This window comes from Hyaena hyaena, unplaced genomic scaffold (genome assembly GCF_003009895.1).
Source record: "Hyaena hyaena isolate Hyena2069 unplaced genomic scaffold, ASM300989v1 scaffold_1927, whole genome shotgun sequence".
Classification (NCBI taxonomy): domain Eukaryota; kingdom Metazoa; phylum Chordata; class Mammalia; order Carnivora; family Hyaenidae; genus Hyaena; species Hyaena hyaena.
The window spans coordinates 2,386-21,250 of NW_024082561.1; the positions used below are offsets into that span (position 1 = coordinate 2,386).

Here is an 18,865-nt window from a genome sequence, read left to right on the forward strand (position 1 = left end):
ATCTGTCTCAAAGTAAAATAACATCAAAAATTTTAAAAAAGGAATATTCCCCAACCAGTGCTAAATTCAAAGTGAGGCTGGTGTGCAGGGAACAATGCCTGTAACCGATGATGTCCGTGGCACAGGCCAGATTGTCATAATGACCTTCAGACATAAGAGGTGTTCATTGTCCAAAATCAACAGGGACAGAATGGCAGAAATAGGGATTGGTGGCAATAGACCTTGATCACATGTTATTAGAAATAAATCAATGTGCAGTCACTGAGAGAATTTTGTCTCTCTTACTGGAAAACTCTAGGTCAGGTGAGCTGAAGCCTAAAGTCACTGCTTCTGACTCAGTTCCTCCACCTCAGCCAGGTCAGCATCTCAAAGCTCATGGACTGAGCGCAAGGTCAGGTCTTGAAGGAAGGACCCTGAAGCTTTGCCAGAGATATATTGAGCACATCTTGCTCCCTCATTCTCCTTAAGCAACTCAGGGCCCATGCCTGTGCTCAGAATGTCCTTTCTCTGCCCTGATGAGTTAGCTCGCTGCTAGGAGGAGACAAGGGGAAAGGCCATGCTCCAGTGGGTGGAGAAGAAAACTTTTCTCTGTGCTTAGTGTTTAGTGTTTGAGAAATTAGAAGGGATGAAACAGAGGGTTCATATATGGATCTTTAGTTAGCTTGGATGGTGCCAGAATTTTCTTCTAGAGTCTTGCATTGACAGAATATGTTAATGCTTTGCACTGTCTCTGTCTTTCTCAAAATAAATAAATAAACTTATAAAAAGTTGAGATGTGAGACACCTAGAGCCCTGTTTCCCATCTGCACCCCATGAAGATTATTTTAGACATCACTAACAAGGGCTTATTATTTCCAGGTAATGACGGTGACCAACTTTGATGGGCTCAGGTTTATGTCCAGGGCACAACAGAGTTTGTAAACATGCAGAAAACAAAAATGTCTGCTTACAATTAGGAACCCTCTTCCTTTGGTTAACAGAGAGTATAGGAAATTTTCAAGCTTTTTCTTGAACAAGAAAGAATTTTTATAGATTTTGTATTTTCTGGATATTTTCTGGCAAGAAGTTATGAGACAAGGAGCCAATACATAAGGAGACCTTTAACTTTTCATGTTAAGTTTCATAGGCAATAGAAGTGTTCTTTGAAATTCAAGCATTCCAAAGAATACTTTGTAAAATTAACCTTCCAAAATGGATATATAGTAAAAGAAACAGAAAAGATGGATATTTTTCAGACATATCTCCAAACATATCGACTTCACATACAATGTGTGATGTAATTCTTTTTTTTAAATGTAGGTGACATACTGTGTTATATAATGTGATTCACGATCTGACATCTGTAATGACCAGTTCTTCACTCACCTTAAGATGTATAAGATTACCGTATATTTTTCTTTTTTATTTTTTTGTTATGTTTTTTAGTTTCAGTTACATAACTCTCTGAATTCATTCACAGGAAGGATTCATTAGGAGGACTGCAATTCTCAAGGGCAAACAGGACTGCATGAACTAGTGCTATAAGAAAGATCAATGAATAAAATCACACAAAAAGGTAAATAAAATGCCAACTAGTAAAATACAGGACAAAGGCTATTATAATCCTATTTCTTTCACAATATTTCCATAGCAACTGAGTCCCTCCACAGAGTTGAAGGTCTACTGTCAATATCACTTTTACACAGTATCTTTTCCCACCCTGGTACAAAATATTCCTGGAGGGTTTCTAGAAGGTTTTCGCACTGACCTTGTTTGTATAATCATGCCTACCATTGTATGATACCAAGGTTTTTTTGTTTTTCATTTTTTTGTTTTTCAGTTCAGTATGACTTTGGGTTTAAATTCCCTGAGATCTAATGAAACCACAAATCTATTGTTTCAGTTTCTCCGGGATTTTGTTTACAGGACTGTGACTCTCTTTGTGGGGTCACTTGAAGCTGACACAATTCTCACAAAGGTTTCAATATGACATATGTCAGGCCGCCACATGATGGATCATCAGGTCCTTTCCCTGTTTTCATGAATGATGGTTGGTAAACTGACACCCCTCAGCAGCTCTGAACCTGCATCCGATTCCACAGTGACTGTCATTAAGTGAAGACCCAAGAAGATGTCAGTCATAGATGCAGGTTACACCTAGCCATTAAAAAAGTTGTCATAGTTTTTGCTCTTCTCACATACAGAATCTGTTTTTGAACTCACTGACTCATGGTTGTTGCCGCCGAACATAAACCAGCGCGAGACTCAGCTTCTCCCACGGCACTAGCAGGACCACAGAACCTCTGGCACACACTAGTTGTGCAGAATGAGAAAGCCCCCATATAGGACAGGATTTTCTAAGCATCCAAAAGAAAATGGTAATGAATAAAATGAAACATTACAAAATGACACATTGTTCATTGTGTCCAATGAGCTTAGAAATTGCTTCTCTTAAGAAATCTCTTTGATTTGTGTGTGTGTGGGGTGTTTGTGTGAGTATCCATATCTCACATAAAATATATGATGTGCGTTATCTGTCTAGTATCTATCTATCTATCTATCTATCTATCTATCTATCTATCTAAATACCTATCAGAAAAGAATGACAGGATACACACCATATGTAACAAATGGTTACCACAAATTCCACACTCACTGCCTGAAGCACAACATTCTTCTCTCCTAGTCTTCTAAGCAGGGCTGTTAGTTCTCTGCCTGTGATGAGAGATTCTTTTCTCCCTGCTTTTTACTTTCATCTTTCCAAAGGTCCCAGAGTGAGTATAATTCATTGTTTAGCCATTATTAAATTGTCTAAAACCATTAGCCTGGAAACAGCAGGTACCAGAAGCTCTAGAACTCTCTCTAGTTCATCCTGTGGTTTGGAGATACTCTGCTAGTCAGCCAGAGCCGGGCGGCTCTGTTTCCTCCTGGACAGTAGCTGAGAGGAATCCAAGTAGGATGGCCATTCTCCTGCCAGAAAGTGACACAGGACACTCAAGTCCACACCCTCAGGGTCTCTGGAGCTTTCTCAGAAGGGCAGGGCTGTGAGCACTGTGTCTTCCCAGACACTCAGATCCTTCTTCACACTCAGCAGTAAGGAATTTGTCTCTGGTAGTTTCCTTCCAAGCACAGAACACATCGGAAGGTACTTTGCTCACAGGAGAGGTCCCTGTGGCCCTGCCTTTGGCTCTTTCCCCTCTGCCACACCCACCAGGGGATTTGCATGTGGTCCCCTGGGAGGCCCTGCCCTATGACATAAAGCTCAGCTCTGTCCTTCTTTACCTGTGAGGACCCATCAGTCCCGCTTCTCACAATGAGGTTCCCTGATCAGCTGCTGGGGCTGCTGGTGCTCTGGATCCCAGGTGAGGGCGGAGGGGGTGAGAGAGGAGCACGGGGTGTGGAGGGAGAGCTCTGGGGGCACCCCTGCTCCCCATGTGTATTCTGTCCATGGGTGGGACTGCCCTCCACCAAGGGGAATTTAATTTGGGGGCCTGGGAAATCAAGAAGAAACGGAAAGGATCAAGGAACAGTGCTTTAGTGAGATGCTGGAAAAGAAAGAGGCTGCTTTGTGCCCACAATTTTGGGTTGTCTTTGGAAATTGAAGATAATTAGAATATGAATCAAATCACAGAAAATGATTTAGCCTAAAATATAAAAACAACTTAAATCATAAAAATTGCTCATAATATTTCTACATAACCTTGCACCAATCTCTCATTATTTTAGGATGCAGTGGGGATGTGGTGCTGACGCAGACCCCACTCTCCCTGCCCGTCACCCTTGGACAGCCGGCCTCCATCTCCTGTAGGGCCAGTCAGAGCCTCCTGCACAGTAATGGATACACGTATTTATATTGGTACCTGCAGACGCCAGGCCAGTCTCCACGACTCCTCATCTATCTTGTTTCCAACCGGGCCTCTGGGGTCCCTGACAGGTTCAGTGGCAGCGGGTCAGGGATAGATTTCACCCTGACAATCAGCAGGGTGGAGGCTGAGGACATTGGGGTTTATTACTGCATGCAAGCTACACATGATCCTCCCACAGTGATTCAGCCCCGAACACAAACCTCTCTGTGTGGCGTGACACCACTCTCCACACATGTTGCTTGAGTGGGGAGCAGGCACAGCAGAGTCTCTGTTGCCCTAAGAGGCAGGTGCTGGGGACGTCAGGGCATCACGTGCAGCTGAGGGCTCTGGACCATGGCATGGCCCCTCAACTGCACCAGCCCAGCTCCGTTCGGGAACGGAGGTGATTGACTGCCCTCTGAGCAGTAGGAGGGAAGGGAGAGCAGACCTGCACCCCATCCACACCCTCCCCTCCTGTGTGCATGGGTCAAGGACATCGAGTCAGCTGGAACGTCACAAAACTGAGGTATATTTGTGACAACACAAGTACAATACATTTCGGAGATAACGAATTTTGATATAATTTTAATAAGATAATACTTGGCATCGTTCTGAAATATTATTTTTTGTTTTCCCACTTTTTGAACTTCTTCTTTACCAGTTACACTAACTCTCTTTTACTATCTTTTCAAGGTGATGCTCTATACACACTATCCCCACAGAAGATATTGCTCAGAACAATTAATTAAATTGTTTGGTCTTCAAGGACCAAAAGAGATTTGTAAATTCATAGCAGATGCAAGCTCCTCATCCCTTAAACTAGCTATGTATACAGTGTAATTTTACTCAGTCATAAAAAGAATAAAATGTTGCCAATTGCAGCAACATAGATGGAGAGAGCATGTTATGCTAGGGGAGATAAGTCACAGGGAGAAAGAACAATACATATGATTTCATTTATATATGGAACCTGAAAAACAAAGTCAACAAACAGAAACAAAAGCAGAAACAGACCCTGAAAATACAGAGAACAGACTGATGGTTGCAGAAGGGGAAAGCAGGGGTCGGGGAGGGCAGGGTGGGTGGAGGGGAGTAGAAGGTACAGTTCTGGAATGAAAGAGTCACAGGAGTGAAAGGTGCAGCACAGGGAACACACTCAATGGCACCACAGTGGTGGTGTGTGGGGATAGAAGGTGGCTGTGCTTGTGGTAAGTGCAGTTTCGTGTGTAGACTCGTCAAATCTCTGTGCTGTACATCTGACCCCTATGTAACACTGCGTATCAACCATACTTTAATAAAACAATGTGCACGCGCACGCACACACACACGCACACACACACCTCACCCTAGTCCTAGAAGTGTTATTTGCCTCAACTACATTTTTCTGAGAAAAAAAAGGAATTCTTGGAATTTCAAAGTGGGTTCTCAGAGTGCAAAACAACCGGAAAGATGTAGAGAATTGAACGTACTTCGTGTGCCACAGGAAGGGTACAGAACGATATGAAATATTGTTCCCAAAATGTGACATCTTAAGATCATTTTAATTGGAAAATGACACAATTTGGTAGTCTGCCAAAAAACGTTTCAAATAACAGTCAATTACATTAGTTTTATGGAACACGGACTTACCTGAAAATGAACCTGAACTGCATATTCTCTTGAAAAAGGATAAGAATTTGATCCAGATCTTTGAGAAGATCTTAATTAAAATATTCCTTAAAAATTATATCTGATCTTGATACAAGTAAAAGAATGACTGAATCGATATGATCCTGTGTCTGGTTGAGTAAATACAGTTTCTTTATTGCCTGTAAGTGCCTATTCCAGGAGATTGGATTCCATGGTCTCTGTAATTAAAATGCAGTAATGCCATATACCCCCTGCGTGCACAGAGGCACAGTCTCCGCCACTATTCACATCCTTTCCAGGGCGATACACTCGTTACAATCAGTGAACCTGTACATCGTTACCACGCACATGGACGGTTCCCACTGTAGTTCAGTCCTGCTGCTGGTGGATCTAAGGGTTTGGACAAACGTCTCACGATGTGTACCCAGGACAGCATTGTACCGCATCATCTCACCCTCCTCAGACTTCTCTGTGCTCTGCTTATTCATCCTTCTCTCCCCTCGAACCCTTGGCATCCACTCAACTTTTGACTGTCTCCATGGACAGTACATTATGCTTTTTTCAGCTGAATCATATTTCACTGCCTGGATGCATCATAGTTGATTTCTCCATTGGCTCAGTTTCAATAATGGTATCACATGAAGATCAAACAGATTAGTGTCTTTTTCAAGTATCTTTCCTCTCTCTCTCTCTCTCTCTCTCAGGTGAATCAAACTTTCCTATAGCCAACAAGCAAACATACAAATAAACAATCAGTCTATCTCACATCAAACAGTGGAAGAATATTTTTTAAATGACGAGAAAGTTGTGGGGTTTAATGAGACTTCTCAGGAGAAAATTTCCATCCCTCATGGGAGAGACTTTCGGGTCGGAATGCAAATCGCTACAGAGAGTAAAGAGTGCATAAAAGTAGAGAGATGATGAGGTGACATGAGGTCAAAGGAAACTTCTGTCTCCCTTTGCCCTATTAGATTGAGGTGATCTGGGCCTCCCAAGGGAGTAGCATCCCTGGAAGAATAACCTTCATGGGCAACATGAGACATTGCTCCCATCTCTCCACAGGACTCAGACGAATCTCAGGTATCTCTACAAAATGTATTTCTTTATGTATTTACTACAAGAAAAAAGAAAACAAAAAGAAACTAGAATATTGGGAAGTAATTCAGATTAGCCAGGCAGAGTCAGGGATGTGAAGGATCTAGATCATTGAGGCTCATAAGTCACCTGCTTCACATGGTTGAGAAGTCACTTATAAAGTCAGAAGATCAATACATTCATCAGTGTATGTGAACTACCTGTGACCAGAATATGTATCTGTGCGTTTGTCCTCTAGTGGGTGACAGTTTGCAGTTACTTAGAAAAGGTGACCAGTCTCACACAGGTCCCAGGAATCTATTCAACAGGCTTGCAGCTGGAAATGCACCCTCTGCTGGATGGCTGGTCTCAGGTCTCATGCAGGAAAGCTCCCCTTTCACCAGAAAGAACTTGCACTGGGACTCAGTCAGGACACAGGCTTCTGTCTCTCCTCTTGGCCAAAGCAGGATGAGTGTGAGTTGTTTGGATTGATAAAATTTATACATCAAAGTCCACAGGATGTATACCAGCATCATACCCAGCACACCATAAACTCTGGCCCCAGGTCAATGGACTCACAAGTGACACCAACAAGGTATCTTCGCAAGGTACACAAATCACACCCTGGTTTCCAGGGTCATGGACCCCAATGAACAGACTGAGGCACAGAAACCAAACCACAATGAAAGCCACTTGGGTAAGTCCTTGCTCATTCAGTGGACGGTGGCCACGGCTGAGATGCCTGGAGTTCTCCCCACCTGGATCTCACACGTGTGCTCTTACATGGCTCATAGATGTTGTTAGCCATGAGTAATGTGCATGCCCCGCTCCGTCTTATTGTCCAGGGTATGACATAGTTTATAAACATGCAGGAGAGAAAGAGTCTTCTTTGGAATTAGGGATTCCTTTAGTTTACAGGTAGTACAGGAAAATTTTAAAGCCTTTTCCTGATCAAGAAAATATTTTTATAAGATTTTGACTTTCCTGGATATTTTGTGAAAAGAAATTTGGAGATCATCAAAACCAAACAGAAAAGGAGACTTTTAAAGTTTCAGGTTAAGTTTTGTATGAAATAGTAATACTCTGAAATGCAAGCATTCGAAAGACTACTTTATAAAACAAACATTTTCAAAACTAAAATAGAAAAAAGAACATGACAGGCAAATAATTTTCAGTGATTTTCCACACTGTGATATTTCACATATGATAATGTATAATGTCATTCTTTTTTTAATTTTTTAATGTTTTTATTTATTTGTGAGAGACAGAGTACAAGTGGGGGAAGGGCAGAGAGAGAGGAAGACACAGAATCAGAAGCAGGCTCCAGGCTCTGAGCTGTCAGCACAGAGCCCAACATGGGGATCGAGTTCTTGAACTGTGAGATCATGACCTGAGCTGAGGTCAGATGCTTAATCTACTGAGCCACCCAGGCGCCCAACGATTTTTTTTTTTTTTTTAGTATACTTGACACAGTGTTATATAATGTGATTCACTATCTAACATCTGCAATGCGTAGTTCTTCAAACCCATCTTAAGATTTATAATATTGTGTTGTATTTTTCCTTTTTTTGTCTTTATTCTTTTCATTTTCAATTGCTTATCTTTCTAATTCATTCACTACAAGGATTGATCAGGAGGGCTGGAACTGTCAAGAGTAAAACTCAGTATTGCATTGGTCACCACTATAAAGATCAGTGAAGAAAACACATAAAAGTGTAAATAAAATGCCAACTAGTATAATATGGAAAATGGTCTATTTTACTCTGACTTCTGTCACAATATGTCATCAATCAGAAACTGGGTCCCTCCACTGATTTCAGGCTTTACTTTTTTTTTTTTTTTTGAGAGAGAGAGAGTGCACTGGTGAGTGGGGGAGAGGCACAAGGAGAGGCAGGGAATCCCAAACAGGCTCCACACTTGGTGCAGGGCCTGATGTGGAACTCAGTCTCACAACCCTGGGGTCATGACCTGAGCCAAAGTTAAGGCTCCAACACTTAACTGACTGAGCCATCCAAGTGCCCCAAGGTTTTGTCTCAATACACATTTACACAATATTGCTTCCTACCTTGGTACAAAATCTTCTTCCTGGAGGATTTGAGAAGGTATTCATAGTAATCTATGTTGTGTAATCATGTCTACAATTGTATGTATTCAGCTTTTTTTTCAGTTCAGTATGATTTTGGTTTAGATTCCCTGAGATCTAATCAAAACACAAACTCTATTCTCTTAGTTTCTCCAAGATTTTGTTTACAGGACTGTGACTCCCTTTGTGGGGTCACTTGAAGCTGACACAATTCTCACAAACGATTCAATATGACATATATCAAGCTGTTGCAGGAAGGATCATGGAGTCATGTCCTTATTTTCATGAAGGATAGTTGGTAAACTGATGCCTCCAGCAACTCTGAACCCTGGCCCGATTCCACAGTGACTGTCGTTAAGTAAAGACCCCAAAAAATGTCAGTCATAGACACAGGTTACACCCAGACATTAAAATAGTTGTCCCAGTTTTTGCTATTCTCACATACAGAATCTGCTTTTGAACTCAGTGACTCACGGTTGACATAAAAACCAGTGAGAGACTCAGCTTCTCAGAGAGTGCTGACAAGAAAACAGAACCTCTCACAGACACTGGTTATACATGATGAGAAAGTCTCCGTAAAGGAAAGGATTTTATAAGCATCAAAAGGAAAAAGGAGGAGGTGCTTGGGTGGCTCAGTCAGTTAAGTGTTTGACTTCAGCTCAGGTTGTGATCTTGCCATTCCCGAGTTCAAGCCTGGGTCAGGCTCTGTGCTGACAGCTTAGAGCCTGGAGCCTGCTTCAGATTCTGTGTCTCCCCTTCTCTCTGCCCCTCCCCCATTTGTGTTTTCTTTCTCTCTCTCTCAAAAATAAACATTTAAAAAAGGAAAATGACAATAAAATAAAATATTTCAAAATGAAACATTGTTCATTCTGTCCAAGCTACTTAGAAAGTGCTTTCTTTAAGAAATCTCTTTGATTTGGGAGGTATATATCATATATATATCATATGGTGTGTGTGTGTTGTCTGTCTATACTATCTGTCTACTTATATCCGGGGGGAGAGAGAGGAGGATGACAGGATACACATCACATGTAACAAATGGTTACCCCCACTGCACACTCACTGCCTGAAGCATAACATTCTTCTCCTTTCCTCCTGCCGCCGAACATAAACCAGCGCGAGACTCAGCTTCTCCCACGGCACTAGCAGGACCACAGAACCTCTGGCACACACTAGTTGTGCAGAATGAGAAAGCCCCCATATAGGACAGGATTTTCTAAGCATCCAAAAGAAAATGGTAATGAATAAAATGAAACATTACAAAATGACACATTGTTCATTGTGTCCAATGAGCTTAGAAATTGCTTCTCTTAAGAAATCTCTTTGATTTGTGTGTGTGTGTGGGGTGTTTGTGTGAGTATCCGTATCTCACATAAAATATATGATGTGCGTTATCTGTCTAGTATCTATCTATCTATCTATCTATCTATCTATCTATCTATCTATCTAAATATCTATCAGAAAAGAATGACAGGATACACACCATATGTAACAAATGGTTACCACAAATTCCACACTCACTGCCTGAAGCACAACATTCTTCTCTCCTAGTCTCCTAAGCAGGGCTGTTAGTTCTCTGCCTGTGATGAGAGATTCTTTTCTCCCTGCTTTTTACTTTCATCTTTCCAAAGGTCCCAGAGTGAGTATAATTCATTGTTTAGCCATTATTAAATTGTCTAAAACCATTAGCCTGGAAACAGCAGGTACCAGAAGCTCTAGAACTCTCTCTAGTTCATCCTGTGGTTTGGAGATACTCTGCTAGTCAGCCAGAGCCGGGCGGCTCTGTTTCCTCCTGGACAGTAGCTGAGAGGATCCAAGTAGGATGGCCATTCTCCTGCCAGAAAGTGACACAGGACACTCAAGTCCACACCCTCAGGGTCTCTGGAGCTTTCTCAGAAGGGCAGGGCTGTGAGCACTGTGTCTTCCCAGACACTCAGATCCTTCTTCACACTCAGCAGTAAGGAATTTGTCTCTGGTAGTTTCCTTCCAAGCACAGAACACATCGGAAGGTACTTTGCTCACAGGAGAGGTCCCTGTGGCCCTGCCTTTGGCTCTTTCCCCTCTGCCACACCCACCAGGGGATTTGCATGTGGTCCCCTGGGAGGCCCTGCCCTCTGACATAAAGCTCAGCTCTGTCCTTCTTTACCTGTGAGGACCCATCAGTCCCGCTTCTCACAATGAGGTTCCCTGGTCAGCTGCTGGGGCTGCTGGTGCTCTGGATCCCAGGTGAGGGCGGAGGGGGTGAGAGAGGAGCACGGGGTGTGGGGGGAGAGCTCTGGGGGTGCCCCTGCTCCCCATGTGTATTCTGTCCTTGGGTGGGACTGCCCTCCAGCAAGGGGAACTTAATTTGGGGGCCCGGGAAATCAAGAAGAAACGGAAAGGATCAAGGAACAGTGCTTTAGTGAGATGCTGGGGAATAGAGGCTACTGTGTGCCTACAACTCTTGGGTTGTCTTTGGAAATTGAATAATTAGAATATGAATCATATCACAGAAAATGATTTAGCCTAAAATACAAAAACAACTTAAATCATAAAAATTGCTCATAATACTTCTACATAACCTTGCACCAATCTCTCATTATTTTAGGATCCAATGGGGATGTCGTGCTGTCACAGACCCCTCTCTCCCTGCCCATCACCCTTGGACAGCCGGCTTCCATCTCCTGCAGGGCCAGTCAGAGCCTCCTACACAGTGGTGGATACACCTATTTAGATTGGTACCTGCAGAAGCCAGGCCAGTCTCCACGGCTCCTCATCTATCTTGTTTCCAACCGGGCCTCTGGGGTTCCTGACAGGTTCAGTGGCAGCGGGTCAGGGACAGATTTCACCCTGACAATCAGCAGGGTGGAGGCTGAGGACATCGGGGTTTATTACTGCTACCAAGGTACACACGCTCCTCCCACAGTGATTCAGCCCCGAACACAAACCTCTCTGGGTGGCGCGACACCACCCTCCACATGTGTTGCTTGAGTGGGGAGCAGGCACAGCAGAGCCTCCGTTGTCCTAAGAGGCAGGTGCTGGGGACGTCAGGGCATCACATGCAGCTGAGGGCTCTGGACCATGTCCTGGCCCCTCAGCAGAACCAGCCCAGCACAGCAGGACCCACCCCAGGATGGAGGTGATTCATGTGCCCTCTGAGCAGTAGGAGGAAAGGGAGAGCGGACCTGCACCCTCCCCTCCTGTGTGCATGTGTCAAGGACATCAAGTCAGCTGAAGAGTCAGCAAACAGAGGCATATTTGTGACAATACAAGTTGAATATGTTTCGGAGTTAACAAGTTTGGCATATTTAATATTCTTAATATGATACAATAATATTTGGTATCATTCAAATTATTATTTTTATTTTCTCACTCTCTGAACTTCTACTTTACAAGTTACACTAACCCCTCTTTTACTACGTTCTTTAGACAGCATTAAATACACGCTGTCCTCATAGCAAACGTGGCTGAGAATGAGTAATATAAGGGTTTGGTGTTTTTGCACCAAAATTGTAAACTCATAGCACATATATGCCCCTAGTCCTATAAGAAAGATGTGGTCTGTGTACACTATGAGATTTTACTAAACAACAAAGAAGAATGGAATCTTGCCATTTTTGACAACATGGACAGACCATGAGCATTTTATATAATGTGAAATAAGTCAGACAGAAAATAACAAATACTGTGTGATTTCATTTGTATGTGAAATCCAAAAAACAAAAGTCACACACCAACCAAACAAAAGCAGAACCGATCCATGAAATCAGAGAACAATCTGGTGGTTGCCACAGATTGAAATTTCAAAGTGGGTTCTGGCATTCAAAGTAACCTAAAAGAGGCAGAGCATAGAATGTACTTCATATAGCTCAGGAAGGATGCAGAATGATAGGAATTCTTTTTTCCCAAAAGGTAACATTTTAAGACCATTTAGCCTAAATATTATTTTTGAATTGACAAATTTGGTACTATAGGTACCAACAAAGGTTCATGCAACAGACAAAAACATTAGTTTAATAGCACATGATCTGAAAATGAATCTGAATCGTGTATTCCATTGAAAATGTACAGAAATCAGGACACTGGGTGACACATTCGGTTAAGTGTCCAACTCTTCATTGGTGCTTAGGTCATTACCTTAAGGTTAGTGAGATCAAGCCCTGCATCCGGCTCTGTGTTGACAGTGTGGAGCCTGCTTGAGATTCTCTCTCTCTCTCTCTCTCTCTCTCTCTCTCTCTCTCAAAATAAAATAAAAAAACTAAAAAAAAGTAAAAAGTAGATTTAAATACTGTCACATTTGATGGAAAAGAGCACTACTTTATACGAATCTTTGAACTAAACAATTATTACACAATTTTGAAATTATTTTCTTTGTAATTGAAGAGAGTGATAGAATGCGTTAAGCAGGTGTTTTGAATTCTATGCAAATATGAAGCTACTTTCAGTTTCATGTATTATGTATTATCATATTGCAAGAAATGTCAGATGAAACGTTAAAATATCATTGTACACATTTATATCTAAATTTTTTTAATTTAATGTTTATTTATTTTTGAGAGAGAGAGAGGGAGACCGAGCATGAGTAGGGTAGGGGCAGAGAGAAAGGGAGACCCAGAATCTCAAGCAGGCTCCAGGATCTGAGCTGTCAGCGCAGAGCCTGAGGTGGGGCTCGAACTCACAAGCTGTGAGTTCATGACCTGAGCTGAAGTTGGATGCTCAACTGACTGAGCCACCCAGGCACCCCTCTAAAATTAAATTCACGGGAACCTGGATGGCTCATTCGGTTGAGCATCTGACTCTTGATCTTGGCTCAGGTCATGATCTCACAATTCGTGAGTTCAAGCCTCATATCAGGTTCCATGACGACAGTGTGGAACCTGCTTGACCCTCTCCCTCTCTCTCTGTCCCTCCTCTGCTTGCTCTCTCTCTCAAAATAAATAAATATTTTTAAAATTTTTAATTAAATTCATTTTTACACAAAACTGATTTGTGTGAAGAGTTAAATCATTTTAAAAAATGGTTCTATAAGCATCATCAGGTCTAGACATATTAACATTTATATTTCAAAATGATACATCAGACATGCATCATGTCATAAACCATAAAATATTCCTCAAAGTCCAATTAACAGTTGCAATAGCAAAAAATAATCACTATCAGAATTAAAAATATTCAAATGACATTTGTGGTCTTGTATTTGCCAAAGACTGATGTCCTTTTCAATTTTAAATGGAAATTGAATTTGCTAAAAGTACAAATTTTGATGCCCTGATACATTAAATTGCAGAAAAGCAATCCAGAAATCGTATAACCAGTCAAAATGTCACATTAATCAAGTATTATCATCTATTATATGTACTTATTTATTGCATTTATAAAATTATAGCACACAAATATGATTTTTGCTAATACTTCTTTGTCTTTGTTTACGGCAGCCCTGTGGGTCCTCGAACACAAGCCTAGCTGGCCACCGGAGCCACGAGATCAAGGGGTACATAGCCTGGATGACAGCCATAAAAGCCAAGGCTCCAGACAAGTCCCAGGTTCTTTCCAGGGAGACCCCAGGGATCTGGAGCTGGGCAGAGAGAGAAGGGGAAGATAGTGTAAACACTGGTGGCCTTGATTTCCAGGGAAGAATGCAGTTAGCCCCTAGATGTGTTCTATATTAGCTTAACCTTTGGGCAGAGACTTTTAAGATATCAAAATAGGCTTCTTTGAGGGTAAAGTTGGCAGGTGGGCTCCCTCTGTGCTAAGCCCTGAGATTATTTTCCTTGTTTACTGTTGTCTTGTGGGTCTCCTGCAAGCCCTGCTGGCTTCCAGATCAGTGTGTGGTTTTTTTTGTTTTTTTTTTTTTTTTTGGAGGGGGTGGTCCTCAGGTAGAAGTCTTACAAATTGGGGCACTAGATGATGGATTCAAGCCCTTCATTCTTCAAGGAAAAGCAGGGAGTTACAAGTTTCCTCCCATTGTATATTATTGTATTGAGGGTGAAGTTTACAGCAAGAATGTGTCCCTGGTTCGTGCACCTGTTTCAGTCTGTGTATTTCCTCCTTAATCCCATGTGTAGGAGTCCTTCAGCTCGTTTCTGGGTTTCTTGCAGTTGGAGTTGCCCCATGTGTAGCTGTAGATTTGGGGTGTCCGTGGTTAGAAGGTGAGTTCAGGAGCCTCTGACACCACTATCTTGGATCAGAACTTCTTTTGCTTTGCATTCTTAAGGTAGAAGTTTGGATCGTTGATATTAAATGTTTTTTCTTTTTTTTTTTATTTGAGCATACATGACACACAATGTTATACTATATCAGGTGTACAACATAGTGATTCAACAAGTTTATACATTATGTTGTGCTCATAACTGTCACCATACAATGCTATTATAGTATCACTGACTATAGTCTTTGTGCTGTAAAAATATTAAATAAATAATTAAATAAATAATTCCTGTTTCTGAATACAGGAATTAAAGGCTATTAATCTCCTCCTAACTATTGTTTAACAACATCCCACAAATTTTTATATGCTGTGCTTTTCTCATCATTTAATTATATCTAGTACTATCTATCTAATATTCTCTTACCATTATTACAATTTATTATTTTATATATAAGTTATATATAAGGGTATTGCTTCACATTTGGGGATTTTCTGAATAATTTATTGTAACTGCTTCTAACTTAATTATTTTGATGTTGAAAAACAATTTCTGTCTGCTTTCCACACTTTTAAGTCTACTCAGGCCTGTTTTACAGCACAGGGAATTGTTCATCTTGGTGAATGTTCCATGCACTCTATACCAGGATACACATTTTTCCACCTGTTCTTTCAGGTTGGTTGGTAATGTTGCTTACGTCTTCTCTTCCCTAATGGTTTTCATCTTGTTCTATCGTGAGCTGAAAGAAGTGTGTTAGAAATTTGACTGCTTTTATGGAAATTGGCAAATGCTACACACCAGAATTTTATTTTTCTGGAGAGCTGGTGATCAGGCGTTCACAAGCACAATAATGGGGCAATGTAGGCTGTAATTGTTTTGTAATCATTCTCTTTTTGCTTTTTCTACCACTGCTTCTTATTGGTGGCCCTAGGTCCTCTGACTATCACATATAGTGACTCAAAATGAAGCATAAAGCTATCTAAATCATATACTTTTGGTCAGTCTTCCCTTAGATTCAGGCACCTCAGGCCAAGGAAAGTGAAAATTGCTGAGAGAGGACACTCTTATTCAGGCCTTGTGCCCAGAAAAGACACCAGGGACAGCCAGGCCTTAATTAGACCAAACCAAAGGGCCCATAGTCTAGGATATTATGCCACTGCTATCAATGAGTTTAATCATCTCAGGAGAGAAAGTAGGAAGAGCATAGCAGGCACAGTATTATAAGAAATTTGTTTGGGTGACTCAGTTCATTAAGGGCCCAACTCTTGGTTTCTGCTCAGGTCATGACCTCATGGTTCATGAGTTCGAGCCCCGCATCAGGCTCTGTGCTGACAATGCAGAGCCTGCTTGGGATTTTTTCTATCTCACAATCTCTCTGCCCCTCCCCTACTCACTCTCTCTCTCAAAATAAATAAATAAACTTAAAAATAAAAGAGTGTCTCCAAAGCATCGTATGTTTTAGCAGGATGGTGATGATCCTGGAGCTCCAGTGAGCTCAGATGATTTGTTCATATAATTGAACACAATAATCAGTTACAGAAAAAAAACAAATTCAATCATACTGATACATGATAGGAAGATATTTGATAAACTCTTAAGTATATTCTAATTTTTAATTAAGAAATATCTTAGTATACTAGGAATAGAAAGAGTTAGAATTCAAATAACTTTTTAAACGGACTCATTTATGAAAATAAAGAGAAAGTAATCTTGATGATAACACTGGAACTGTATCAGGCAAAAAATCATATCTCAAATATGATTATACAAGGCGAGAAAGTTACTAAGAGAACCAAGAAAAAAGTTAATACACAAAATGGGAAAAAGTTGATATATGAAATAAATTAGTCCCCAAACTAAAGAAGAATAGTGTCCATGGAAGCAGGGACTCGGAAGCTGGGAGCCTTCTCCACTGCCCAGTGCCTGCAGAGGCAGAGCGTGGGCTTGCTCCAAGCACATCAGCCCTTTCCCTTCCTCTTTCCCCCCATAGCTCATAATATCTATTCTAGATAATGTATTGAACTAGAACCGATATTTCACAAGCATCTCTAGAAGATGGTGTTAATATATTCATATGAAAGCTTAAATCTTAGATGGCCACCTGACTTTTCTTCTCATTCTTAGAAAGTGCATCCTCAAAAATGGGTGATGGGCATTGAGGAGGGTACTTGTTGGGATGAGCACAGGGTGTTGGATGTAAGCGATGAATCACGGGAATCTACCCCCCGAAACGAAGAGCTCACTGGATATACACTGTAGGTTTCTAGGTTACAAACACGGGGGAGAAGCTCCTTGGGGCCTGGACACGACTCCTGCATCCAATGACAAGCCCCATGAGACACTGCCCCCTACAGTGCTCCCTGGTTGGGCAGCTGCGGCCAGACCCACCCAACCCCTCACTGATTTGCATGTTTTCCCCAGAGAAACCATATTTCTGTTCTTCAGAAGCCCCATAAATAGGCTGCTCAGTGATCCGAGGCAAAAAAGAGCCTCAGGCAGTCCCTGCATTGAACATGGGTGTCCTGACTCAGCTCCTCTGCCTCCTGCTGTCCTGCATCCCAGGTGAGGAGGGCGGGCAGGGGACATCCCCGAGATGGTGGCAGTTTCCTCCTTACTGTGGGGTCTCCCCAGAGTCCCGTGGATCTCTGACCCGGGATCTCCCTGCCCCTCGAGACTCAGGTGCTCTCAGGATAGGGGACCAGGACAGTCAGAACCTTCTGGGAGGAAATGGAGTGGGATCTAGTAAATGATGGTGACTTTGTGCCTTGCTTCCTTCCCAGCTGCCAGTGGCGCCGCTCAGCTGACTCAGTCCCCGGCCTATCTCTCTGTGTCCCTGAGAGACAGCGTGTCCATCAGCTGCAGGGCCAGCGAGAGCATTAGTGACTACTTAAGCTGGTATCAGCAGAAACCGGGCCAGCCTCCCAAGCTTATCATCTATGATGCTGATAACCTAAAGTCTGGTGTCCCAGATCGGTTCTCTGCATTTCAGTCTGACAAAGAATTCATCCTCAAAATCAGCACAGTACAGCCTGAGGACTCCGCCAGTTACTTCTGCCAGCAGGATTATGCACTTCCTCCCACGGTGCTGCAGCCTCGAGCAAAAACCTTCCCCCCACCGGGCTGCTTGTTCAGGGGTTCCAGCAGCTGCACTGTGCCCTGAGGTCTGTTCATCGGAGCAGGGTGTGCTTTGGGGAAGGGCTTGCAGGTCCCTTCAAGGCCGAGGGCCTGCAAGGGACTGTGTCCTTCCAAAGCTTCCTTTCTTGACAACCCCAAGCCTCAAACCTTCAATCAATCTAATATTGAGATCTCCAGGTGAAACCTGCGAAGGAATTTGTCCACAGCCTAGTCTTTGAATCCCATCTCTGAGATACACTCTGAGAACTAGGCAAAAAAAGAGGAGCCCATATCCAAGAAAATACTAGTACTGCTGCCGCTACTACTGATAATAATAAACAGCAACAACGACACAGTCTATTGCCATCTGCTGACGCTTGAAGACCTGCTGTGTGTTCAGTGGTGCACTGATTACTCATCTACAGTAATCAGTTGCACAATAATCCTTAGAGATGAGAGGTTCTCAGAGTTCAGGTTGTTCAAGGTACCAGTGCTTGCAGGGAAGAAGATGGGAAAATCATCTAATCCTGAGCTCATAATGCCAACTCACTGATAAACTCTTTCATTTAAAAAATAAAGTGCCTTCACTGTTATAATGTGAATTTAAAGTGTACACCTGGGTGAACATGAGCAGGTACATCCCCCCCCTCACCACGACTCTGATCCAGACAGACACACCCTCTCCAGCATCACACTTTTCCCTCATGCTCCTTCCAATCAATGCCATGCTCCATCCCTACCACCAGAGGCCGCCTCCACCTTTCTAATTTCTTCACCATGCAGCCCAGACTTTCTCTGTTCTTGTATTTCATGTAAATGGAACCATAAACTATGTACTTTTTGATGTCTTGCCTGGTTGGCTCAACATGTTCCTTGAACTTCCTCTATGTTGATAGTGTGGCAGTAACTTGTTCCTTTTCACTGCAGAATACTTTGTTGTTAAAAGAAAACGTCACAATAACTTCAATTTTTATTTAATGAATGGGTTCAGATTCGAATATGTTATCAATACAGTT

General features: G+C 42.2%; 3 gene segments (V, D, J or C); all 3 read left to right on the forward strand.

The window, feature by feature from the left end:
* Window positions 1–3,267: 3,267 nt before the first annotated feature.
* LOC120226969 lies at window positions 3,268–4,088 on the forward strand. The segment is given in 2 exon segments: window positions 3,268–3,341; window positions 3,706–4,088. Coding segments are annotated over 2 exon segments (432 nt in total).
* Window positions 4,089–10,777: 6,689 nt separating this feature from the next.
* Window positions 10,778–14,642, forward strand: LOC120226970. The segment is given in 4 exon segments: window positions 10,778–10,836; window positions 11,198–11,494; window positions 12,661–12,687; window positions 14,452–14,642. Coding segments are annotated over 4 exon segments (564 nt in total).
* Window positions 14,643–17,235: 2,593 nt separating this feature from the next.
* LOC120226971 lies at window positions 17,236–17,895 on the forward strand. The segment is given in 2 exon segments: window positions 17,236–17,297; window positions 17,516–17,895. Coding segments are annotated over 2 exon segments (429 nt in total).
* The last annotated feature ends 970 nt before the right edge of the window (window positions 17,896–18,865 follow it).